Raw genomic sequence first — 27837 nt, 5'->3', positions numbered from 1 at the left:
ATCAAACCGGTTCTACTTAATCCTTATGATAATCCTTTGACATCAAAAAAGGAAGGCAGTGATTTCTATTCAGTTATAAATTTAGTAACAAGTGTTTGAATCTAAAAGCCCCGTATCTCATATTAATATTTAACTTCTGAAACTGATGAAATTGATGTTCCAATTCTCGGTCGAATGGCATCCTATATGGCTCAATATGTTTTTCATTACTATAATGCTAGCTTTCATTGTTAGCTATCAGACCCGCGAACTCGGGAACCTACATGAATAAATGATTTTTGACTTTGTCTAACATTGACTGAAAAAATAAGACAACAAATTATTATTTGTAGAATTACTTAAATACTTTAAGATATAGATTGAGACATTTTAAATAGAGAACAATCCTCGGAGGGAAGTTTTAGAAATGCAAAAGCATTCGCAACGAATAAAAAGTCAAAAACACCACACCACTAAAATATCATTTTTACGACCTCGTAAATGTTTTCATTCTGTTTTAAAATAAAACTTGTCTGGTTCATTATCTTTACGATTTCAACAAAATATACTGTATTTTTAACGAATTTTTAAGTAGTTCAGCTCTAAGCCATCCCTTGTGTACGGTAACTTTTATTAAAATACATTGTAGTCGGTATTAAAACGTGAATTTGTCTTATTTTATCATTTCAAGGATTCATTTAAACTGATGTAGAGATGTTTAGTGCAATCTTTCTTTACTGAATTTTGTAAGTATTTAATGTAAAAAAGTATATCATATAAAGGTGTGGGTAGTTTCATTTCCGATACAATGATTGGTTTAGACCTGAAGGCACAGAGTTTTCTTTGTATCCAAAAGAATGAAATCACCAATAATCAAACTCCAAACATTTTTTCTACATCAAAGCATTCGCGCAAATTAGCGTAAAGATTATGTCAATTTTCAGACGACCGAAATTGGATTTTTAAAATAAGGCAACCTAAAAGGCAACCTATTGTATACAAGAACCTTTACACAGCCACAGGGACCAAACTTATTGAATTTATTATAGTTTTACATTTTTAGGAATTATTATTACAATAGTTAAGAAAATTGTAAATACTTTTTACGTTTGTTAAATATCTCAATCAACAATGTTAGGTTTTTTTAATTTAAAACTCAACGAAAATAATCCTGTTCATTTAGTCATTTAGTCAATTCGTATATGTAATCGTTAAAAGCTTATCTTTCCGAAACTGGAAAGTCTTTGAGAGTTACTATCCAATAGCTATACATTGATTGGGATTCAAATTATAATACAAACTGTTTCGGATATTTAAAGTTTATCCTTTCATAAAACCGATTGCACAGTAAGGTCGGATCGTAACAGGCGCATAAAAATTAACTGCCAAAAATGCTTGTAAGAATTATTTGATGTCCAAACCCTTTGGGCAGAAGCTTTGCTTAAGTCATTAAAACGCGTGGGATTATACCAGTAACCCCATTTCACACATAACAGATATAAGCCGTGTAATATCCAAATTTGGGGTAAAATTCCGGCAAACTATTCGAGTGTGAATAGCATTTAATGCAATGCGAAATTGAACCTTGTTGCATTGAGATACGTTGTAAATATGATCAGCTTATGCGTCGTGATTTCGAGCTTAAAAGGAACATTCTAAGACAACATTTAATGTAATGGCACGTATGATATTGTATTTAGTCATGAATTCTGCGTGCTCTTTGATCACTTAATAATCGTTATCTCTTGTTATTAAGCTTTTCATTAATACCAGAACGTACTGAGGACCCCTTAGCACCGAATAAGCTATTGGATTCGATATTAGTAAAAAAAATGTCACTATGGTAGGGGAGCCCACGATGCTAAATGGGGATTTACTCGAGCGTCGTGGAGACCTATTGGGTTGCAAAGCTTAGATGATAAGAAGAAAAAAATGTTATATGATATATACCTTTTCATCGGTGGGGAAAGCGGCTATAGATGTTTAAATATGTAAAAAAAAACTGTTGCATGGACATACACGAGCGCGTCAGATATTGATAGCATCAATGTCCTACGTATTTTTAATAATGTACGTATGTTAATCTGACCATTTGCATGATGGGGGTGGTTGTACGTAAGGGTTAAAAATGAAAAAAAAAAAATTTAATCGAGCGCGTCAGGTTTTCAAAGGGGGTGTTAAGTGCACCAAAACAAAAGCTCTCATTCAATAATCTGACGATTTCGATCTGACGCAAACTCGCAGCCATTATTATAATGTGCAAAAAAAATTCGCCATTTTGAAATACTCGAGCGCGTCAGATTAAGATATATATGGTTCAGATTTATATTCTAAACGTACTGTCTCATAATCTGACGATTATCTAGAGGGATTTGCCTGATCTGACAAAAAAAATATTAGAAAAACGGTTCACCCTAAAGGCCATCCCTGCAATTCCATTCCTGGGCGCTTAAAATTGTACTTATGAGCTTGCTGAGTTCAAAGAAATAATATTTCTATGCGTTTGAGTTGTCCCAGCTCGAAAGTCTGATAGAAGTTTCATAGAACACTATTTTTGAAATTTTCAAACCCCAATAACTTTTGAATGGATCAAGCAATTATCCCGCGGTTGACAGCGATCGACGTATTTTTTAAGCTCTAATTATTTAATTTCATCAAAAACGATAATCCGATAAGAAATGTCGAAGTTATGTGATAGAAACACTTTTTTCGGTTTTCTTTCGTTCACGATATCTCTCGAACGAATCAACCGATTTTGACCAGTTTGGTGGCGATCGACGTCGTTTTTTAAGCTTAAAGGTGGATTAGTTTTTTGAAGTTGATGGATAAAGCCGTTTAAAAGTTATTGCAAAAAAACACTTTCAAAAAAACAAATTGTTATTTTTTTAGATTTTTCAAAATTTCTCAAAATCTATCGGTCCGAATCGGTTCAAATTCACATGAAATCTAATTTTGAGGGAAACGCGGAGAAGGAAATGTAGGCATCACGCAGCTGCACGCGTTTATCGCACGAACTTTATCGACGAAATTTTGTTATTTCGGCTTGCGGAAATCGTCAGATTATATATTTTTCAATATACTTGAATTATTTCATTCAAAATAAAAAAAAAATAAGCTACGCTCGAGAATGTCAAGATGACGTTTTTTTTTACAACTTTGCTGCCCTCCCCTCTCTTTACGTTACTCTCAAATTGTCAGATTAGTGGAATATACACTTTTTAGGATGTGATTAACTCACACTACCTTAATCTGACGCGCTCGAGAATGTCTGATGATCAATTTTTTTTTACTAATCTGATCCTGTATCCTTCACGGGCGGCCTTATATATGGGCCTCATATTTGGTGGAGGTACTTAACCGGGTACAAGGTATCCCCCTGTATATTAATCTGCCGCGCTTGAGTAAATCCCGAAATCCCCTCTTGGGCTCCCCTACTACTATAGAACTAGGGAGCTTGCAACTAATCTGGCCATAAGTACTGATACATAAAAACTTTTTTTTTTCAACTTTTTCATTATTTTGAATTTAGAATACATCGCTTTAAAAATTTCTTTCGATTTGCGCCATTTCACATTTCTTATTATTACAATATGGAATGGGGTATTAAAGGAAATAGGTATAGAGCCGTCGGTCATGTTCCATACTGCAAAAGCTTGGTATCAGCTGTATGTCCATATATCGTACTATCAACAGATACAACAACACTTCGTCTGTCGTAGACCCAAACAGATCGGGTCAGCCTGCTATTAGAACCACAAAGGCTGTTTATGCTGTTAAAGCCAGAAACTTTTAGGTATAAACTACTTCAATAAAAGCAAATGCATTTTCATTTGTAACAAAACTAAGGGCTGAACTAGATATACATTTTTTTCATAAGAGTAAAAGTAAAAGTTATACTTTAACAAGGAAGTATGATCTAAGAAGATCCAGTAGATAATTATAAACTAAAGTAACAACTGTCTCATTTCATCATAGCTTAAGCACAATGTGACAGAAAGAGACGAGCACAGTTGACTATTATTCCGAAGATACGGTCATCTGATTGTGTAATTAGTAATTAACATCTTCCAATACATAGCTACAAGTTTTTGTGAGTGTCATAATTTAAAATAATGAGTTTACACACGGACGAAAGAAATAAAAGTGTTTTTCATTTACAATATAATACGTCAAGCATGATATGAACAATAAACCTCTATGGAATAATCCTATCTGCATGATAAAGGCTTCTTTTGGGAAATCAAAAACAAATTATCTGTGGTATTAGAATATTTGAGAAAAATGCGAATATAAGCGAGGATTCTGTCGTCGTTGTAACATCTTCATTCAATGATTAGGGTGAGCGGGGCCCAGTCGTAAAGATAAAGAACCAATCTATTCTATTAGGATGCTACGAGGTATGGAATATATCTTGGAAAAATTGAAAAAATCTACGAGATGCGACAATTCGGGTGGAAAATCGAACCGACTGCGGTTGGCGTAGACTTCAATCGTGTTCCATCTGTTTTGTTCTATTTTTAATGTTAAAACATAAAAAAAGACTCCTAAAGTACTCAAGTGATTTTAAATGAAATTGGCACACCGTGAGCAGTCTGGTCCAACTTAAGAGATAGGATAGCTTAGATCTTTAATTATAGCCGCAATTTTATGTTATTGCAAATTATTTGTTTATTATTTGATACAACTCTAACAGATGGCGCTGTGTTAAAAGTACCAACGTTTCACATAAGCTATCTACCTTTCTCATCAGTTCTCCTACAGTTTCCCAACAACAACAACACTTTGTCTTTTTTTGTTTTAAGTTTTTTTTTATATTACTATGTAATATAAAAAAAACTTAGCCACGCACGCAAAACGCTTGGCCGAGTCTGCTAGTAATATTATATATATACGTTATATTGTATGCCGCATTGGCTCTTGTGCGTTATTAATTGAGAGACTAAAATAATTATAATTGGAGATTTGATATTAAATAATATAACAGCACATGTTAAATCTATTAAAGTAAAGTTTAATAGTCCGCAATGTACTCGCGAGGTATCTGGCATTCAAGAAGTCCAGTCAGCCATTTAAATACTATAAAGAAACAAAAATTGTAATATAGTATCAGACCCAATTTTAAATATACCTGCCAATACTGATGAAGCACATGTGCATAATACTAGCTGAACAGGCGAGCACGTCACACGTCACATAAACATTGCACCAGACAACGCCTAGCGGCCAATAACCTGGAAAATTGTTACATTAACCAATGGGGAAGAATTGTTTAGAAGGTGCAAATATAAACGCTAAATTAATTATAATTTCATTTACATTTACATATAGTAAATTTTAAAAGGTATATATTTCGTATATAATTTATCTACATTAAATGTTAAAATAGTATTAAACAATTTTTTTATAACTTTCTAACTAATATGTAAATTGTTAGTTAATTTAAATATTATTGTAAATAATAATTTATAAATAGAACTTACCTAAAAACCCTGGTATCGCACCCATTGGCATCACAAACAAACTAACCAACAAGTCCGCTATTGCCAAAGACAACAGAAAGTAGTTGGTAACATTTTGCAATCTCTTATCGAGGCACACAGCCAAACATACAAGAATATTGCCCAGCCCACCCGCCACTATAAACAAAATCACGAACAAAAATGTCCATTCATATCGCGCCCCTAAATCGACATCTTCCGTCACATTACCATAATTCCACTTACACTGAAAACTTTCTAAAACACTCAAACTGTCATTTGTAACACGATACGTCCTCAGCGAATCATGGAAACATACCAAATCGTTCCAATCACATAGGTAATCAGGTAGTTTCAGCCACACGTTCTTTAGGGCATTTTCATAGACAACTGTCATCAAATTGAGCCTAAAATCGCATGAAGTTGCGTCGCTGTTATTACCCATGGAACATTTGACGCAGGTATAGGAAGTTTCATTCTGAACATCCAAGTTTAGCTCGCAGTTGTAGAGGAAAGTTACGTTCTCCGAACATTCGAGACCTGGTATTAAGTCGTCCGAGCAGCTGGGCCCAGTGAGGAGTTTGCATTTGAAATCTTCAAGCTCCGACGTGATATTAGTCATAGCAAGAAGATTTATGACATAGTGCCGGGTGGATAATATTTGTCATCGTATATCTTGTTCGTACTATGTTATGCCTTGCATCTTGGTGCTGTCACGATATCTGTAACAATAGAAGATTTTGAATTTTTAAATCGATTACGTACATAATGACAAATTTCTAAGAATCAAATGGTAAAAAAACATGTGTGTGCTTATGTAGCCGCGTCAGAAGTTATACTTCTTTGGCGTACCTAGATAAAAATCATATCAAGAATTTTCTTTCGCCTTATTCTACGTTGTAGTCATAAATAAATATCATGAATACTACTGCTAACTTCAGGGCGTCGGTTTTTTGTGACGGTGTGCGCGCGCATCGTAAATATTTAGTCTCATGATTTGTCCCTAACGCGCCAAAAGAAGAATAATTTCAAAAAAGCATTTATATTAGTTTGTTTATTAAAGCTCCAAAAATATAATAAATATTTAAAGTACATAATATAATCTAATATATATTTTTATTAAATATTTCCCGAGAAATTAACGTAAACCGATTTTCTTTTTATGTGCATTGACGAACATTTAGGTTCTAGATTTTAAATATTCCAGTATTTTTCATCTAAGTAAAATATATGTATGATCAAATATATGAGAAACTGTATGTGGTTTAAAAAACAAATGTTTAGCTGTCACAGTTTAGTCGGTAACTGCAATGTCATTAAGTCAGCGCACTCTGTTAAAGCCGACAACCAGCGAGGTTTCCTCTGACATTTACAAATATGAACATTTCAACTGAATATGTGGTATACTTGTTATAAGTTTTACAACCGCTTATTTCAATGCGTTTTGGGCGCTGGTATGCGGTAGACTCAGTTCTGCGTCTATTTTAAGGCAAATATAGAACATTTTTGTGGCTTGAGTAATTGTTTTAAACCACAGCTTTGCACCAAAATGAACATTCTATGTGTGAAACCGCCTTTCCATAGACGCAGAAAGACGATGCCGTCACGCATAGAAGGCTGATCACGTACTAGCCTCTGCCTGTTTTATAAAAAGTCAAGTGATCACGAAAGAGATCCAGAAATCTAAGGCCCAAATGTAAAAGGTCACAGCCTCTATTTTTTTTACTTTTGATTTCCTACTAAACATAGAGTGTTTCAAATTGAAAGGAACTATTCAATATTAGGTTTTTTCAATGTTGTTCTAAATGTATAAAAATTGATAATTTTAAAGTTTTTGTATAAAGAATTAAAAAATTTAAGTCATATGGAATTGGTATGAGATAAGAGAAGATGATTAAGTTATAAATCCTGGAAATTTAACCAACCAACGTAGTCGAAAAGGCACTTAAGAGCTAACATGTTACTTTGTTACTACAGCTAAGGAAAATCCTAATTTGTTTCACACATTTCTACTCTTAAAAGACTAATGTACTTAGAAGACTGAAGTCGTTTATTCCTTCTAATCTGAACTCTTGGGGTATGATTTAAGAGTCGATTATGTAAGTATTTATTTATTTTTAAGTTTACCTCATCATATATAGTACTAAATTAACGTTGTTACAAACCATCGTACCTAAAATATATGACACTTAAGGAAATAAATTAAAGGTGATAAATTATACAAAAAAGTACAGTTAAAATATATACTAGTTAAAATAAAAATACCAGGATTTTTTGTGAAGCTCAAAAATAAATATTCCTTCCATATGTCAAAAATGTACAGGATTTGACAAACAGTACTTCAATACCTCTTACTTGGTTATGTCACAATATCGAAATGTTCATATTATGCAAATGTGCGAGCAATTCCTAGCTCAGAGGCGTAGTACCCCGTTGTGGCAGATTACAACACCGAAGCATCCATCTCTGATGACCTTCAGATTGGTGAATATCTTCAGAGACTAGCTGTCTAGGTATTGTAATTCTTGTTACACTTACGGAAAAAATACAGTTTTATCTTAATACCGCAAATTGCAATGGGCATATACCGCAATTACGCAAAATTTCTTTTTTTAGAACGGATTTGGTATATGTATTATTCGTTTTAATGAAAATACCTTTCAGTCATATATTTTTATGTTTTCTGCAGCAATATTTCTCTGTATAAGTTCCGATTAAAAGGCCGATTACAAAATGGTAGAATTTATTATGTCAAGAGTATCCCAGCTATAATTATTTTTACGCATTATTTGATAGGCAATTAATTAAAATAAGAGAGTCGTATCTCTCCTCTTATTTTAATTAATTAATACCTCGTACGAGTTCTCACTCGTGCAAGGTATTGTTAGGAGTGCATGGTTTATTTTTAAAACCTGAAGAATTTAATTACATCAACACTTGGGTGCATAAGTGAGGACATATAGGCCTTAGGTTAATTAAAATGTAACCCGTTTATAGTTTATTATTTTGTGAATTACAAAAAATTAAAAAGAAAGGTTCCTTTACCATGTCAACAACACTATCTGATATGTATAGGTGTATAGCTGTATAGGTGTCGATTTTATGTAGAATACAGATTATTAGCCATAGTTAATGGCTTACTTCAGTCTTGCCTTATTTCGGTCATGATGATTTAAGATAAGACTAGGATTTAACTCTAAGTCAAAACTTCCAAAATCTAATCTTCACTTGTTTCTTGAGAGATATTGATGAGTTTGATTCAAAGCTCCACAGCGTACTGCTGATGAATCTTCACGTCTCCATATAAACATTTATAATGTAGTCTGTATTGCCTTGATCCACATAAATATTATGAAGAACATTTATCATTATTTATTTAACAACAGGTTATATAACAAACAGCCTCATTATATGTGTAGTACCTATTGTTAGGTGTATCGTTAGAAATATTATATTGAGTGTACCATTGCTTGAATCATCCAAGCTATCTTCTTAATGAGACTGTGAAATAAATGAACTAGAAGAATTTAATATAAATAAACTCATTTATAACGCCTCCCTGAATATCTACGCTGTTAATGAATCATTTTTCCATTTCAATAAATTTAAAAACATTAAAATGTGCATTAATTAAAACTACAGTTTGTTTTTAAAACAGGGAGCTCTAATAACTGTAATCAAATATATAGCGAAAAAGTGCTTACTAAGGTTATTTTCGAATGTTTAGGGATACTATCGACACTCTCTATCGATATAGGCGTAACATAATATTCAGTAAATTATTGCTTTTACAATGTAGCCCAATACAACTTCTACTATAATAATAAATAAATACACAACACAATAACCAAAAATCAATTTAAACTTTATGAGTAGATAATGGGTTTATTAAAAAAGCATCTCATATCCGTAAAGGCAGGATAGCTGCATATTGGAATGGAAATGACGTAGTCAGCACTACATCTTAATAGCTCATAAACTTGGCACGCTAACAAATGCAGGAATTTATTTTGACATTGAACCTTACGTTTAAAAGTACTCTTATATATGTATGACTCAAACAATTTGTATGACTCAAAACTTAGCGATTAAAAAGAGTTTCTTGCCAGTTTTGCCCGCTACGCTCTGGTAATAAATGTAAATTTAGAATTAATTTAACTTCTTTTCTAACGTTCATAAGTTTATTTGTTTACCTATATGAATAAAGTTATTTTGACTCTGACTTTGACTATGGCTTACAGTATTTAACGAGACGATGTGGATCAACTAAATTATATAGAATTGTTAAAATAAAATATGTAAAAAAATAGATATGTCATATCAGTAATTAATTTAATTTGTTTTATTATATTTTGGTTAATTATTTGACTTAAGTCTCGTTATTGTTACACATACCTACTGATCAATAACCACAAGTATCTATTACATTTTTTGCTATAGTCTGTGGAAAGGTAGGTACTCCTTTATCAACGTCAAGAACGTTTCCCGCGTTTGGATTCGTAGTTTTTTTTAATTAATGACATTAGATAGATTAGATTCCTTAAAAACACGTAATCATTTTTATATTAGTAGGGCGTACCTACCCAACGAACTAGCACCTTTTTTTTTAATAAATAAAAACCATAACAATATAACTAAACATTGTGTTTAGTCACTTTATATAATATACAAACTCCATGGATCATATGCATACTGTGACTATCACATGTAGACTATATGTGATAGTCAAAGTATGCAAGCTTAAAAAATTTCACATAAACAAACTTTAAGCTTACAGTTACTAAAAATAAACTAGATACTCTTAACAGAACTATGCACGGCAAGATTCAACACAAATATTTCAATACACCCACGCCGCAAGAGGCGTATTGAAGCTTTCTAAAGAACTGTAACCTTCTAAAGCATACAGTTCAAAAAAAAATTCAGCTTTTAAGCTAATTCTGAAGCTTGAGTAAGTAACTGTCTTATTAAATGTCGTGAATTGACGTGACGCGACCAAAATATAAATTAGCAAATTTTCAGTCTGAAAATGAAACTCGAATTACCTTGTTTTTAATGGAAACAAAATTACTAAACGCTTGGCCCTTTAAGTTTGAAGTGTCATCCGAATCTTTCTCAGCTTTATTTTAACGCTACACGCTAAACATTCTTGTATGCCTAGTCTTGTATTCACAAAAGTGGATGTATTTATAGATAGCATACACGTAAAAATTATGAACATTTTAATACCGTAACAGCAAATAAATGACGTATTATTGGAGCATTTTTTTGCGTTGTCGAGAGCAAACAACATATTATATGGCGATAGAACGTTTAGGTATTTGCTTCCGCGGCTAATAAATGGACTACCTAGTCAGTTATTAGGTAGCCTAATGTTAACTTACGTAAAATGTAAAGTAAAAAATTTTTTATTTCTCATTTAAAAATATAATCATGCAAATGTTAAATTAATATTAAAATATTGTAAAAATTTCTTAACTTGTATTCCAATATGTGACATATAATAAATTATCAAATAATGCTATAAATAATACAGAAATAACATAATACATAAAAATATATCTAATAACTAACCTTAAAATTTACTTATTAAAAAAATATTATTAAAAGGAGTCCCTTTAGGCAAGGTTCAAAAAATAACGTAAAAAAAAAAGTACAAAAAAAAACTACTTTAAATAAAAAAAATTACTAAATTACTTTGATATGCATTTATCACGCTTTTTCTGAGGCTATGGTTTCATAATACATTACATATACAGACCACAGTGGTTTCTAATGTAACATACCATGATTTTAATATATTTCAATCAAATCAAAATCATTTATTCATTTAGGTAAAACAATCATGAACTTCAAAAATAACATACAAATTTAATTCTGATTTTACATTTACTGCCAGTTCCCAAATCAGGACGTAGAACGGAAGAGAAGAACTGGAATTATTTTATTACAAATTAAATATACATATAAAGCTTGCCAACGCTAGGAACACTGATACATTGGTATAAAAACAATATTTAACGTGACAAGCTTTTACATAACAAATACGAAGAAGAAAAAACTATAAAAACTAAAGGAAAGTCGATTTCAAAGTGTGAGGGGAGCAACTGATGGCATCCCTGGGATATATAGATTTAAATTTAGTAAAAAGAAACTTGGAAGTTAGAACATCTTAAAATGTATTTAATCATTATGCAATACCTTAATTATGTCAAGCTAAGCTAACAATTATGTAATGAATAGGAGTTCCTGTACTTTTGAAACGGTCGCATGTATGAGCAGAGTAAGTTACTCCGTAAGTAAGTATGTAAGTCCACTCTGTGGCCTCACAATATTTATCAATGTGTCTCCCAACGAAGAAGCACTTGTGTATGTGTGCTAAAACCCTCACTGTACTATAGTCACTCACACAGCGTAAATCTGGGTTCTATCGAGTTAAAAGTTTTTTTTACAAAAGCTACTTACAACAAGTATTTAAATATACAAAATAGTAGTAATTATTTTAAATACACCACTAAAGCTAAGGAAGTTGTTACAAAAACTCAAGAATGACCTTCAAATTTAAGCTCTCGCAATTATAAAAAATAAAATGCATTTCAAGATTGGATGACCTTATTTCATCAACCTTTTGTTTGAAGCTCTGTGTAATTTTTATAGTATATCGAATGCATACCTTAGTATTCCTTCAACAGGACCCGTAGAGTAGATTTTTTCTTTACAGGCAAGTTTTTTCTGTTTTTTTTTTTTCTTAAGGTAATTTACCTCATGTTACACAGTGCCGTTATGGAGAAAGTTATGGAACGCGGAATTGTATTGTACGTCGTTCTAATATTTTAGCCTTTATACTATTATTAATTATTTGTATAACTTTTTATTTATTAAATAATAGAAACAACATCTAAGTAACGTGCATGTATATATTATATTTGTGTACTTTTTTTTCTACCCATACATTTAAAAATAAAAACCTTTAAGTAGACGTCTGGAAGGGATCGCTTTAAAGCGATAATTCCGTCGCGGCACTCGCTTATTAAGTATTTTCTTTAGTATGAAACTTTATTTATTGAGCAGTGTTGGCCTAGGCCCTAGTGGCTCCAGCGTGCGACTCTCTTACCTGAGGTCGTAGGTTCGATCCCCGGCTGTGCACCAATGGTTTTTCTTTCTATGTGCGCATTTAACATTTGCTCGAACGGTGAGGAAACCGACATGTCTTAGACCCAAAAAGTCGACGTGTGTCAGGCACTGGAGGCTGACCACCTACTTGCCTATTAGATTTAAAAATTGATCATAAAACAGATTCAGAAATCCAAGAGGCCAAGACCTAAAGTGGTTGTAGTGCCACTGATTTATTTTTATGGAACTTTATTTCTGATAATAGCATTATACATTATTTAAAGAATCTCGTTGACCCTATGTACTTACTGAGGTATAGTACAACTAGTATCTAGTGAACATCTAGAAACAAGATGCCATATATTCTTCTAGGTTTAATTAATGACAAAAGCAGGTCATAAAAGCAAAACACTAACAAATAGTCGTACGTGCAAACTATCCGACGTCCAAACAAGCAGAAAATAAAGAAATAAAAATTATTGCTCTCGGTATGCGGAGCATGTCCTAAGCGTTTGGTCTATGGCTACAAAAGTTACGACCTCTTTATATTGCCTATTAATTCCTGCAATACTAGGTACGACACTAGTCTAATAAGAGAAACGTGTTTATTTTTTTTTTTCATTTTCATCTACGTAGTCTTCATTACTGAAGGTCCTGTCTGTCTTGAAGCCCATACATCGACTTGTCAATCTCAATTGTCTTATTTTGGTCAGACGGACGAGTAGGCGATCAACCCCGACTTCCTCCGCCATCACTACTCCCTAGCATTACTAACTTATCAAGACTATTCGGATCTCTCCTGGCAATAGTATTTTTTAGAAAAAAAATCGAAATTGAAGATGTCATTATATATAAGCTAAGTCTTGTCGGAATTTCATGGCATTTATGTTACAATTATTTATACGTATTGTGTAAGATTGTATATTTTAAAGGCAGAATTTGGTTTAATTGTGTGATTCCAGTTACATGGTGTGTTAAACCTAATAATATTTTCTACATTTTATGTTAGAAGAGAAAATGATCTTAAAACAATTTTTTAACGTTCAATAATTTAAGTAATTATTTTTATTATCCATTTTAAAATCCTTTATATGAAACATTTTCTCACATAAAACTTTTCGGTAGAAACATTAAAACACAAAGAGGCGAGTACTTCAAAAGGCATTTATGTCGCGATTCGTTAACCACACCAATTACACTGAAAATCTTTTTTTAAGTATTCCAAAAATTTCTGCTGTTCCACAAAATGCCTCTCGCAATTATATTTTACAGCCTCCATATTTGAGTGTTAATTGTTTTACACCAATTTTTTATCTTGAACGCCAATCATTGTTTTGTTTTCAAGTTGTTTTTGTCCCGTTGGACAGAAAATCTATATCCAGTTTGTGTTTCCACCACACCAACTTCTTTTCTATTTAAGGTTATATAAACAATGTGTCATTCATTTATTTATTTATACAATAAATATTGTATAAATTTGTGTTACCCCTCTTTAAATATTAATAAAGGTTCAGGCAGCGATGGAATACCTTCAATTTTTGTACAAAAATGCTATAGACAACTCTCAAAACCTTTGACAAATATATTTAATCAGTCGCTTAATATATTTTGTAGTTTCCCATCCAAATGGAAAGAAGCCCACATTGTTCCAATCCACAAAAAAGGATCTAGAAATAAAATAGAACATTATCGACCAATTTCGATTCTAAATTCATTTGGCAAATTATTTGAAAAATTAGTTAGTAAAACGTTAAGTCCCCTTATCCTAAGACAACTACCACAACAGCAGCATGGTTTTACGAAAAATCGGTCAACTGTCAGCAACCTGACTGTTTTTACCGAGTATATATTAAAGGGAATGGACGAAGGAGAACAAGTAGATGCTATTTATACGGACTTCGAAAAAGCTTTCGATCGGGTCGATCATGTCATTCTCCTCCATAAGTTATTAGCGCTAGGAATCCGTGGAGATCTATACAGGTGGATCAAATCATATGTAACCAATAGAAGGCAGGCGGTAGTTACGGGGGGGCATAAGAGCACATTTATAAATGTGACATCTGGTGTACCTCAAGGGTCCATACTGGGTCCGTTGTTATTCAACGCTTATCTATATGATATAAAAAGTTGTTTCAAGTATTCACAATTTCTCATGTTTGCAGACGACAAAAAAATATTTCTAAAAATTAAATCTATGGATAACTGTGTTCAGCTTCAGCAGGATCTTATTAGATTGGAAAACTATTACAGAAAAAATAAACTTTCTTTGAATATTGGAAAATGTAGTAAAATTACTTTTACTCGCAAACATAAGAAAATACAATTTTGTTATAAATTAAGAGATACAACAATTAAAGAAGTGAATTTAGTTAGAGACTTGGGGATACTCATAGATGATAAAATGTGTTTCTCTAATCATATAGATAATATGACAGAAAAAGCATATAAACAACTTGGCTTCGTCAAACGTGTATGCAAATCTTTCAATAACATAAATTGTATAAAATGTCTATACTTTGCTTTTGTTAGGAGTACACTAGAATATGCAAGCACTGTTTGGTCCCCCAGTTACAAGAAATACATTGAAGCAATAGAAAACATTCAAAAAAAGTTCCTTAAGTTTTTAAGTTTTAAGGATTTCCAAAAGTTTAGTAGCTACTTGGATTCCTGCAAGTACTTTGGTATTGAATCCCTTGAATGTAGACGTAAACAATGCGACCTTATATTTTTACATGCTATTTGCAATGGTTTTATTGACTGCCCTGACTTGTTATCGCTTTTACTATTTAAGACCCCTTCATCACCCAATACAAGGCAAATCCAATTATTCGAGATTCCTCGTTCTAAGACCAACTATTTACGAAACTCGGTTATGTATCGCATACCTACAGATTACAACATAAATTACCAGCAAATCGATATATTTAATGTGACTAAAAAATTCTTAAAAAATATTTTAAAAAATTCAAGTAACTTTTACCAATAATGGCTTTGTTTGTTGTTTCATGTTGAATATATGTTTTGATTTACCGATCTCGATTCTGTGCTTTGTAAAACTGTTATGTTATGTTTCTGTTTATATGTGTATTCCGTTTTGGCTTTTGTGTGTAATGTAATTGTTTGGTTATTGTTTAATATATTAGCTGTAGGAATACTTAAATAAATAAAATAAAATAAAATAAAATTATTATTCTTAAAACATTTTGCGATTGGCGACATTTAATTCTGACAATGATTAATTTAATTATTAAAATGACTTGATTTGTGCGGAAGTTTACGCTTGCAACGCGTTAGATGTATTTGCGCATCCCCGGGATCGAAAGTGGCAATTGCAAGCCCGAACTATTATTAGCTGAATTTAGTTTCACTGAATTTTGGTTAAGTAATTCACCCTTTTAAAATTCTAAACCGCAGTTAAAAGTTTTTAACGATTCAGTTTAAGTTAAAGAAATCTTTACGTTAAACTAATAAGACTTTCAGATAAAGTTTTTAAATCTATTTGCCTTTCGACGTTTGACTGGAGCGTATAGATCTTTATTTATTTATGTATTTATTTATGTATTTATTTATGTATTTATTTATTTATTTACTTACTTACTTGCTTACTTTCATACTTACTTACATTCATACTTACTTACTTATCTATCTATCTATATATTTATTTATTTATTAAAATCTTAACCCAACAAATGCTCAACAACGACTAATTAACAATGTGCGGATCAGCCGAGTTAAAATATTTTTGGGATCACCCTTATGACCCTTATTAAGTTTTATAAAATAAAAATGATTCTATTACGAACACCGCTAGAATATCTACAATCATAAATAACGCTATAGAAAACCTAATTCCAAAACATTTTTATTTTTCTGAAGCGATGTATGAGATATAAAACAGCTCAAAGAGCAAACCACACAGTTCCGAGTGCTTTTCACAGTTTTAGAACAAAATTGTTAGAAACTATGAAAAGAGGGTTTATTTTTTGCAGACTTCTACGTATCACATATTGGACCAAAGTCGACTTAATTTGTTTTAGTAAAAAGGCTGGTTAAGAAAAAGCAGGATCTATGTCTACGAAGAAAAGAAAACAAGAAGATCCAACTTTTAATTCTTCTTAAACCCATGGTTGAATAATTCTGGAACTTATATAATTATATAATAGCTATAGCATAATTGGTCCTTGTCTTCCTTATAAACATTCAAAGAGAAAATCAATTAAACGATACAATTCAGGATTTTACTAATTGCTCACTCATCCACGCCACGCCACTCAACGACCCAAAATGGAATCTGATACAAATAGTTTACCGCACATTCATTTATTTACGACTTCATATATTAGTACTAAAGTACTAACCTAAGCTACCTAACCTAACCTAAGCTAAATACTTTTGTCTTTACATAAATGTAAAGACAAAAGTATTTAGCTTAGGTTACTCACTAACATAGTCGAAATTTATCTTAAGTATGATACCCTTTTATGTATAAACTGTAAATAATTAAAACAAGGAATTATAAAAATCCCATACTTGACGCTGGTTAATGTACAAACCGTGATAGAGCAAAAAAAATGTATGATGCTCTTATGTCAAAAAGGTATTATATTTGATTTTAACATTTTACGCGAGTCCATCAAGATGACGTTATCATAAAAGTATTGAAGATACTGCGTCTGAATATTATAATTACAAAATTATCTGTTTATTAAAGTTCCTGAACTTTTTATCAAACTTTTCACAAAAGTTGCGTATTCTTTCATTAACAAAGACAAACAATTAAGTTTTAAGAGGCTGTCCTTTGCATAATTAATGAGAAGGACAAAGCAAACGGTAGAGAAGATCCCGTTGAATAGGACGGAAAGGTACCGCAAAGGAAGTCGTAAAGTTTCCTTCAAGCAAATTACGGAAGTTACAATGTCAGTTGTAGCAATAAATTAGCGCGAGTTTATGAACGCAAACTTATATTGATATCCACAAAATTATTGGAGCCTATTAACATAGTTTCTGTGTGACTCAGAGTAAAACATATGCTTTATAAAATACCCCACCTCCTTTCAAATAACACTAATCCAGAAGCACACTGGAGTTTTATGATGATCGTCGTTTTATATACAAAACAATGTATTGGAACTCCTTGCCTATTTACATCTTTCCTAGACAATAACATATGGGTTCGTTTAAGCAGCGGTTAAATAGTCATCACCTGGAAAAGCGTACCCTCCAATAGACCACATGCCACTTAACATCAGGTGGGATTGTCGCCGCGTCGCGTTGTTCAATTATGTAAAAAATATATTGTATAATCAGGAAGTTATACAATATATTCTTATAGGGTTCTCGGTAAAACGATAGTAACTGCTCAATGGCGACGGTTAACGTATTTAGTTCCTGGATTCGATTTTGCGGTGAAATAAAGATTTAAGGTCTAATCGGGATATTAATTACAATACTTTAAACATGGCAAAATCCTGAAATCGTAAGAAGTATCACATGGAAAATTTCATTAAATTAATTCAAGTTAATTGATAAATAGTTTTAATGTTATTAATTATTTTTATTTATAATTGAAGACATTAATTAAAAAAAATATTTGAGGGTGATTAAGCCTCATTACAACGCTTCGAAATTTTCGTTTCGCATATACCTTTAATCACTTCAAAACAACTCAACCTTCGCAAGAATTCCTCAAAGGGTACTTCGTCTTTTCAAATACTTTGACCACAAATATGTATTTAATGAAGAAATGAAGAGTTGTGCCAACTTCAATATTGGTATTGTTAGAAAACAAACAGATTACTTCGGTAAACAATCTCAAAACTTCAGGGACTAGACTACGTTTATCTAACTTTACCCTTGATGTTTGCTTTTAAAATCTTTCTACTTTCACTGGTTAGAACTTTAATTAAAAAATTAATTGACGCCTATATTGTTTTAAAACGAGTTGCATTGCAACTAATGGGCTTGTATTTACTAATTAACTATTATAATACAATAGTATAGATTATATCACCTACTAACATAATATCTCATTATTAGATATATCTAGTAGTTAAAGTCTACTATATTAATTAAGTTGTTATAGAATGATTATTGGATCAAAGGTTCAAAGCGAACAGGCCTGATTTGATATCGCTTATTATTATTAGGTAGCAGTAGCAACAAACCAGCGGCTTAATAAGCTATAATAATTGTATGTTAAATTATATCCTAGGCTTGCTAATTATTCTGGCGGGAGAAAGCTGGATTTACATTTCCGTCAGCGAAAAAAAAATTGGGGCTCCATGAAATGAAAATGTTCCACGATAGTGGATCTCAACACATACAGTGATGGTACTTACATCATACTATCTTATAATATCAAAACATTTTATTTATAAAAGTACCTATGAAGTAAAAAATGTATTATATATATGTTTATAAAATTGTGTAACTTGTAGGATGTTGGTATTCGCTTTATGGTCGCAATACATTTTGAACTTGTAAAAACAAAAAAAAATTCAATTCAATTAATAAATGTATAAATTAACATGTGTTTTTACTTTCAGTTTTTAACACTAAACTTCACTACAGTTAGAAAACAGGAAATCAATATCAGGTGAGTAGGGGGTCTACCCAACACGGAAAACATGGCAAGTGTATTACAGTATATTAACAGAATGTAAATTATGATTACAATAAAATAAAAACAGTAAAAATTACATATCTCCACCTATAGATAAACCATAAATATCTTAGGGAGACAGCAAGAATAAAATTTACAATAATGGATTTATAAAACTACGAAACAATTAAAAGATTGAAATATAGAATGAAAAAGCAGAAGATTTAAATTAATAACTTTTACAAATAGAAATAGTTGAATGTAAGCGTGCGTCTCACTGATTATGATGGAGTTAACTTTAAAACTACTAATAACCTAATAATAACCACGTAGACAATATTGTCTGCTTAAATAAATGAATAATTTTTATCATTATATATTATGTGGTGCCAACATACGTGATGATTCTCCGTAGCCACGCCCTTGTTTTAAGATTTATCTGTTTTCCTTGACAGCAGGCTTGTTATTTTTGGGAACGCCAAACCGTAGTCATATCTACTTAAGTTTAGGCAATAGTGCTTATGGAGAACCTTTGTTTTCATTGTATAATAGTAATACTTTTTGATACTAAAGGCTTCGGAAGCTTTGCATATAATTCAAATGGTAGTTTTGTAGAGATAATTCATTACAAATACTTCAGATTTAAAATATCAGATAAACTCTTTAACAAGAGAATATTATATGTTCTATTATTATTGTTATTCAAATAATTTTGTTTGTTTATAAAATTCAGGGTAATTGTTGATTTTCCAATATATTTCTTTCTAATATTACTCACCTTTATATAGTAACAGAAATATACAGTACATGTTTTAAATCTAGTGCTTGGTACACCCTAGAGTTATCAATTAAACATTATTTTAAATGCCATTTTAATTTAAGAACATAATATTACATACAAACCAAACGAGAAAATAGGGGACCTTAACCTTTTTACAATAAGATATGAATAATGCAATCCTTTTGAACTCATATTATATGCACGCGATGACAGATTTTTAACGTATAATTTATTCACACCTGCATAATATTGATTTTTATAAGTTTTATAACAGCCTTTGTCAGTCAGTGAAGATACAGCTTTCTACTGACGAAATAAATTTTAAATCGGTCCTGTAGTTTTTGTGTGAAAGCATTACAAACATACATAATTAACACAAGTATTTTCTCTTTATAATATTAGTATATATAATAAAAATTTATTTCTAGAACTGGCTCGTAAAAGGGCCAAAACAATCCACGCCTTCTAATTAACACAGTCATATTAAGTAGTGTTTATTTTTGATACAGCTCTTTTGATTTTTAAAAATTTCATATTAGCTCCAGACGGTAAATCCATCAACAAACATCGATGTATCGGTGTTTCAGCACATTCATCAGTGTCATACGCTTGCAATACTAGGTTTTAAATTTACTAGAAACCAACGAATACGGAAAAGTTTTTTTGCATCTGTTTTTTTAACTGTTATATAAAATAATCTTCTGGATTATTATTGTTCTGCAGTGATTCGACCACTACTGCTGGATCGACAGAATGAGTGTAAAAGCACAGGTTGCGTTCGTTCATTCCAAGACAAAAATAATTATTACATAGATACTATTAGACACTCGCACTGCCAGAAGGCTCAGCTGCAGAAAAAAACTCGGAGAGATCCCATATCTCTACGCAACGCGAAAAGTGACTGGTCATCGAAATAATAAAAATATACTATTTTATTTCCAATATATTCCTGCGCCGTTCAAATGTTTGAAGATACTAATCGTTATTTAAAAGGCATTTGTGATAAGACAGAAGAATCTTGTCTAATTTTCCAAGTCGGCAGACTGGGATCCGTCTTGATTTAACGACTATCGAATGCCTTAGTAACTAAGCCTTGTTTACGAGAGCGGAGATTACAAGTTATCGTTTCAATAGTGTACATGTTTCACTACGTAACGCATTCATATATCGCCAACCTTTGCAACAAGTATGTATATCCTTCATGCAAGATGTTTTCTTTTTCATCTTCACACTCTTTCATAAAAAGAAAATTTTCTCTAATCATTCAAAACTCACTTCCAATCATTTTTAACAATATGACTTATGTTGAAACGCAACGTATTTTTCTTGTATACCAGTAGTTTAAATATAAAATTGAATATTTAAAATTTTAGAAATTAGAAATTACTTTGTCAAGTAAGCCTAATATTTTATATGTGAATGGAAGAAGAACCCAAAAGAAGGAATCCTAATGTAGAGGCTACTGCACTTTCTCTTCTTTATTTTGTGTAGTAAAGTTTTTTCTTTCAAAATAAAAAACATACAAGAGAATCCTACTGTGGAACAATTAAAGTGTAATCCTCCAATCTAAAGGATGAATCTACTATAACTGGCCCGGAAACCCTAGTGGTCAAGTTGTGGTAGTTGTATATATGCACTATGCATTCGGAAACACTTTGCGTGATTCAGGGTATGAATTGTAAATGTCGCTACCATGATTATTGTAAAACAGTTTTGATTTTTGGGTAGATTTCATAATTCATATTATTCGTATTTGAAAAAAATAGATAAGATTTTTAATTAATATGTCTGCTGGTTCTAGCCTGCCGTTGTACTTTTTACATTTAAAATATACAATTAATACATTCTATAAGTATAATTTCTGACTTAAGTGAGTGTGGTAATATTCTTAATGAGACACATACTTACTTTACTGGATAATACCAGTGTATATAAGAATAGGTACATATAGTCGTACATTATTTCTGCGCATTCCGGACCGGTTTGAGTGCACTCAGTGCGTTTTAATAGAGCGTGACGTGGATCGGATTTCCGAGTTGGGATTTAACTTAAGCGGAATTGACATTTGGGCCTCTTTCAGATCCCTGTTCATTTATATTTCACGAGCATCGTGAAATGTTTCTATACATTACAGACACGAAGCAAAATATATAAATATACAAGTTTTCAAGTGTAATTAACTTAACTAATTTGAGAAATTAGGCATCTCTAATGTCTTTATCAATTTTTTCGGTGTTTTAGTGTCCTAGAATTATAAATCATTTACCGGCACCATCAAAAACGGATAAAGTATGGTCTTCTCATATAAATAATAATTGTATATAAAATATTGTAAAAACTAGTTTAAAATACAACAAAAACTACTTTTAAAGATTAAGTATGGAGTATCTTGCCTATTCTACTCCATATGAAATCTTTCAAAGGGGCAATTTGTAATTTTGACTTTCAAAAGTCCTAATTGAAATAAATGATTTGACTTGACTTGACTTCAGTTCTTTAGAATTCACAATATATTAAAGTTTCATGAGCATAGATAAGTTTTAGATTTTAATTATATGTATCATTTATAATATTGCTTCAGAGTTAATTACAAATCTTAGTCAATACGCTTTGCGATGTTAAATACAAACATATGAATATCTATATTATTATATAATACACTTTATAACTTCAATATTTGCGAATGTGAAGAATTTATGGAACAGGTAGTTAAGTACTGTAGTGTGTTTTCGACTATCGAAACTATGTATATTTAGTTTTCAATTAAAGAATATAAATGATTCTCTTCTTATGTTTCATACTACAATTGGATACTCTGTTCAGCGCGATTTTGAACCTCATACCATACTATTTGGTTGCATTCGCTTAACATTAGACAGGATAATTTCGATACAATAAAATACAGTCTCATATATTTTATTGCACACTAGCGGACCCGACAGATAATTTCCTGTCTTAACTATAAATATTAATTTCGAATTGGTATAAATAACTAAAATATATCAGAAACGAAGTGTTTATTATTCTAATGCGTTATGATTTACAACTTTCTTTGTCTGATTCTAGACATCTATAAATTCAATAAAACTGTATTTTTCTTTATAACCAAGTGTTATATTAGTTACGTGTATGTCTAAACTTACCAAAACTCCATATTAAATTGAACTTTTAATGTTAGCCGTGATAGCTCTGAACTAAATTCATTTTTTGTTAGAAATCACAAATTAATTTATTTATTTGAACTTCGATCGAAGCATATATCGATATTCATCCTCCTTGACCATATTATTTGCAGCACGAATTTTTTTCACGTTAATTTTATATCAAACGCTACACGCTAGGTTTTACCAAAAAATTTTGAATTGTAAAAATACTATGGACTGAAAAGAAAAATTTGCTGTCGTAACAAAAGTCAGGATTACTTAATATGGTGGATAAGTATTTTTGATTTGCTAATTTTCTGCGTATTTTTCTTATTTTTTTCTTTTATAAGAACCGTCTCTTGATAATACAATAGTGACCGTTCATGCGTGCTGCCGTAACCAAGGGAATTTATTTCGGGGATTCATTTATTGATAAAGCAAAATCATATGAAATCCTTTTACAGTTACCCACTTTTTATCTCATCATATAAATGATGTCTTTTAAATTAATTTATATAATTAGTACTTTAATATAATAGAAATGAATGTCATTTTAAGCCGTCGCTTTTTTTTAATTGTCGTGATACAATTATTGATGAAGTTGGAGATAGAGATGGAATCGCGCGATGTACTCGATCGTTCCAAAACCAAACATTAATGTGACTACATAGTAGTCACACATCAGACCTATTTTATTGCTTACTTCATATCATTTACTTTTCGTAGTAAATTTTAGTCGACATCGGGAGACGAAGTCGGGATGATTCGCGTTCGATTTCTATCTGGAGACAAAATTCGTTTTCACCAGTATGGGAATGACTGTGATCTACTGTTGTTTGTCACGAGACAATTTATAGGTAAGATCGGCTGTTTCTAAAAAAACGGATGTTGTCGGCAGTCAGATCGTAACTGACTTCGCCAGACGCAATACGATGGCTGATTATCTCATCGGATCTGTAATAGATTGACTCACAGTCCACAATCTAAAAATTCGATTAAAGAACTGGCTTACAAACACACCTTTTTTTAATTATTTATAATGTCCATACAAATTCATTTGGCCCCTGCTATTTTTACGTAGAAGAATATATACTTATTAGGATATACACACATTTGAACGCAAAAATAAGATGAGTTTCCTATTGATCGACATTCTTTGACTAATAATGTCACGAAAGGCGTAAATTCAAATCACCCAGTTCAAATCAGCAGTGCTCCAATCGACGCGTTTTAAAGTCTGTAAAAAATTAATTATTCACAAAGTCACACTATCAGCAAATCATTAAATCTCATAAAAAGTTATTCATATGAAAATAAAATTAAAAAGAAAACCGCCGACAGAATAGTTTCATTGAAAACGTTTTAAAATGTAAAAAAAGCAAGTATTGTGCAAGTTCGCTATAAAACTTTGTGAAAGCGAACTGGGAATTATTTTAATGAAATATATTTTATTCGAGAGGCTTAAATAGGTTGCGGGTGAAGTGAAATTCTAGTGAATAATGGTCGGACGATACCACAGGATGCGGAAGTGAAAACCGCATTGACGGCATACGTCACTGTCAATGAGTAAAGGATTTTTAATTAATTTTTACCATAAATTTACTTAATATACTTTTTTCAATTATTAAATCTTTTTAATAACAGTATAAGCTAAGTTACTAGCAAATAGTTTACAAAAAAAATATAAGTATAGCTTCTTGCCTACCTTATGTAATATACTCAGTGGTTTTTTCTATTACTCACAGTGGTTGTCTGGAAGAGATCGCTCTAAAGCGATAAGGCCGCCAGTTGGTTTTCATTAATTTATGTTTAATATATATATTTCTTTTATCTTTTATGTAATGCAACGAAGTGTTAATAAATAAATAAATAAATAATAAATAAGTATTTCACTGCATGACAACGATCTTAACATTTAAATAGTGATCATTGTCTTCGTGAATCAAAGTTATCAATGTCATTGCAGCGCCACCTACTTCATGAGTCGTTATTGTACGGATTGGTAAATGAGAAGTACTATTTCATCAATGCATTTTCTTTCAGTTCTATATAGAAATACCTTATAGAAACCCTATCGTAAGTCAACCTTATTTGGTCCTCGGTCCCAAATAAAGCTAAGAAAGCCATATAAAGTTGACTAATCAGGAAAAACCCGGAACTAATCACTGATATTGGAACCAAAACATACGTGCTTGTATTACGAAGCTTCATTCGAAGAAAATGCGTGCTGAAATATTCATATTCTCCTATATTATGCTTGTTAGATTGAACACGCTCACTAGAGGTCATTTATTGGTTGGAAAGTGTCACCACGATTTTATCAATATAAGCTACACCCATTTTTTACTTTTTTTGGAAAACTTAGCTTTTCATAAATGGACATTCATTTGTAACATATGCCGTAGATTCAGTACTATATATGTACCACATCACATACACAATTTTAATAATTACATTAAATCTTCAATCAATATAACGTTTTTGCGGTAACATTTTAGTCTGTTCATTATTTACAAAAGTGTATAAAAATGATATTTAACGTCTTTTCTATTTGCAAGAATTTATCACCAAATAAAACCATAATAAAATAACTTTCCAGCACTAAAATCAATCTTAGCCACCAGGAGGCAAACGAGCAGGCGAGTCAGAAATAACAAGTTCGCCGACAAATTTAACTGCGGATAGATGCGATCAAAAGAATGGGACTGATAATGCTCAGAGGTGAGACCAATACTTCAAATTATGGGGCTGTATTTGCGTTAAGAGCTGTAAGCGATGGCTCGGAGTGAGATTAGACTGCTGGACTGAACTTTTACTGTAGATACCGAGTATTAACGATGTTCATATTGAACATAGATATAACATGTATTACTAACAAAACAGAAACACGCAAAATAACATAATGAAAAAAACCACCACTGCATAACAGTCTGCTCCTCAGCATTATGGTACGCCATGGCCAATTACAACCACAACATACATTTAGGTTTTAGCGGGAAACAGTAAGTGAATATCCCATTAAACTTTTACGTTATTCCAATATAAAACAAATGAATATCTCTTACATAACTCTTACGTAACAAGTATATGCATATTTAATGAACAAATCCAGCAAGTCAATACAAATATTAATTTTGAAATTGAATATAAATCGCTTTTGGCCTCTAAGCTTTGAAATAATTATCTGAAAATGAGCAGAGATCCAAACACTTAAATATCGTAAACTATAAATATGTAAACGTCCCTTCATTTTATAATATAAAGTGTAGTTTAGATGATCTAAAATATCAAACATACAGAATTAGCGATTTCAATTCGTGTTTCGTCAGATAAACACTGAATGATACATCATGCATTTAAGTTTGTGATATTGCTAGTGTTATATGTTTGTAAACAGTGAGTTACGAACTTTTGTACGAGTAATAAGGCGAGGCTTCGCCTATGGAAGATACTTATAAAAGTCGGTGAATGGTCCATCCTATGTACAAATAATTACGGATTCAACTATATCATGTGCTCTGAGGAGTCTGAGGGATTGCTTATAGAATAACAGAACGAAAGTCAAAATCAAAATCAAATCATTTATTCCAATTAAACCATCTAAAATGGGACGTTTAAAAGTTAAATAAAATATTAAGGTGATTCTTTTTGCCTCTTCCAAAAGGTAGTTTCGTATGAAGAACAATGACCAAGAAGCTCTACAATTACTTATTATATATAGGTTTAACAATATTTTGAACATTACTTATATGTGAAGACAATGTACTCCTAGAATAAAACTACTAAAATAGGCACAAAGTATTACTTACAAATTATGCAATGCAGCGCATAGGTCATTCGGATTATTGTATTGTTAGTATACATATTTACTTATATTGAAAACATAGTATATCATACATTAAAGAGTAATAATAAAAAACACAGTAAAACTAAAACAGTGGGTGTGTCCAGCGCTAATTTGCGAATAACACAGCAAAAATACTTCGTCGAATTATCAACTACTTCAACGTTTTTTCTTATCGATCCAATTTACGTTTTTTAATACATTTGATAAAAAAAACTAGCCTGCTATGAAATTTCGATTTTAGTAATATATTTTAATCAAATATGTATTAAATAACAAGTATGTGTATTTTTATAGAAATGTTTATAACTAACGCGTACAATTAAATTGAAATAATAAACTGCAGGTAAGAGCACGTTTCTTTGGTGTAAAAGAAATTGTAGTTTCATATGTACAATTCACTATAAAAGAAAAGCGTTTCAGAACATGAAGACCTAGTTTTCTTATAATTAGTTTTTTCTAATTAAGTCACGAGGTGAATTTGCTACGTGGTATTTTTTCCTATTCGGAATTCTCTTGTGAGATTTTGAAAAGAAAATTTGCTTGTTTCATATGTAAATAAAAAATTGCTTTTATGTATGAAATTAAGTTAATAAGCAAAACCTTCAATACATTCGTAAAATATGTGTCTATATAGTTGAATTTTCAAATGCTTGAATTGGCATTAATTAACGTTATTAACCTAAGGTTTCACACTAATAATCAGGAATGCAAAATAGATGCAAATTTGCGGTATTTACTAATAGCTTCTTTGAGCTTTAATAATCTGTGATGCCGGCAACTGTCAAAATTGACGTTAGGAATCGTTATAAGAACTTATTTAGCTTCAAATCAGAACATTCGTCGAGTGCTGTGAGATGTAAAAAATATTTGCGTAGAAACTATGTTTTTCCCGATCA

At 31.4% G+C, this 27837-nt stretch overlaps 1 protein-coding gene across 1 annotated transcript in view; it reads right to left on the bottom strand.

Moving 5' to 3' along the window:
- LOC110998551 (5-hydroxytryptamine receptor 2C) overlaps positions 1-6173 on the bottom strand; it is a 45053-nt gene extending 38880 nt beyond the window's left edge. Inside the window, exons 1-2 of the mRNA XM_022267252.2 lie at positions 5460-6173; positions 5108-5210 (exon numbers count right to left, since the gene is read on the bottom strand). Of these exons, the coding sequence (XP_022122944.2) occupies positions 5108-5210; positions 5460-6078 (722 nt within the window). The 5' untranslated portion in view covers positions 6079-6173. The remainder of the gene's footprint in view (positions 1-5107; positions 5211-5459) is intronic.
- Positions 6174-27837: the final 21664 nt, after the last annotated feature.

Source organism: Pieris rapae, chromosome 19 (genome assembly GCF_905147795.1).
Source record: "Pieris rapae chromosome 19, ilPieRapa1.1, whole genome shotgun sequence".
Lineage (NCBI taxonomy): Eukaryota > Metazoa > Arthropoda > Insecta > Lepidoptera > Pieridae > Pieris > Pieris rapae.
This window is presented reverse-complemented; position numbering and strand designations above follow the sequence as displayed.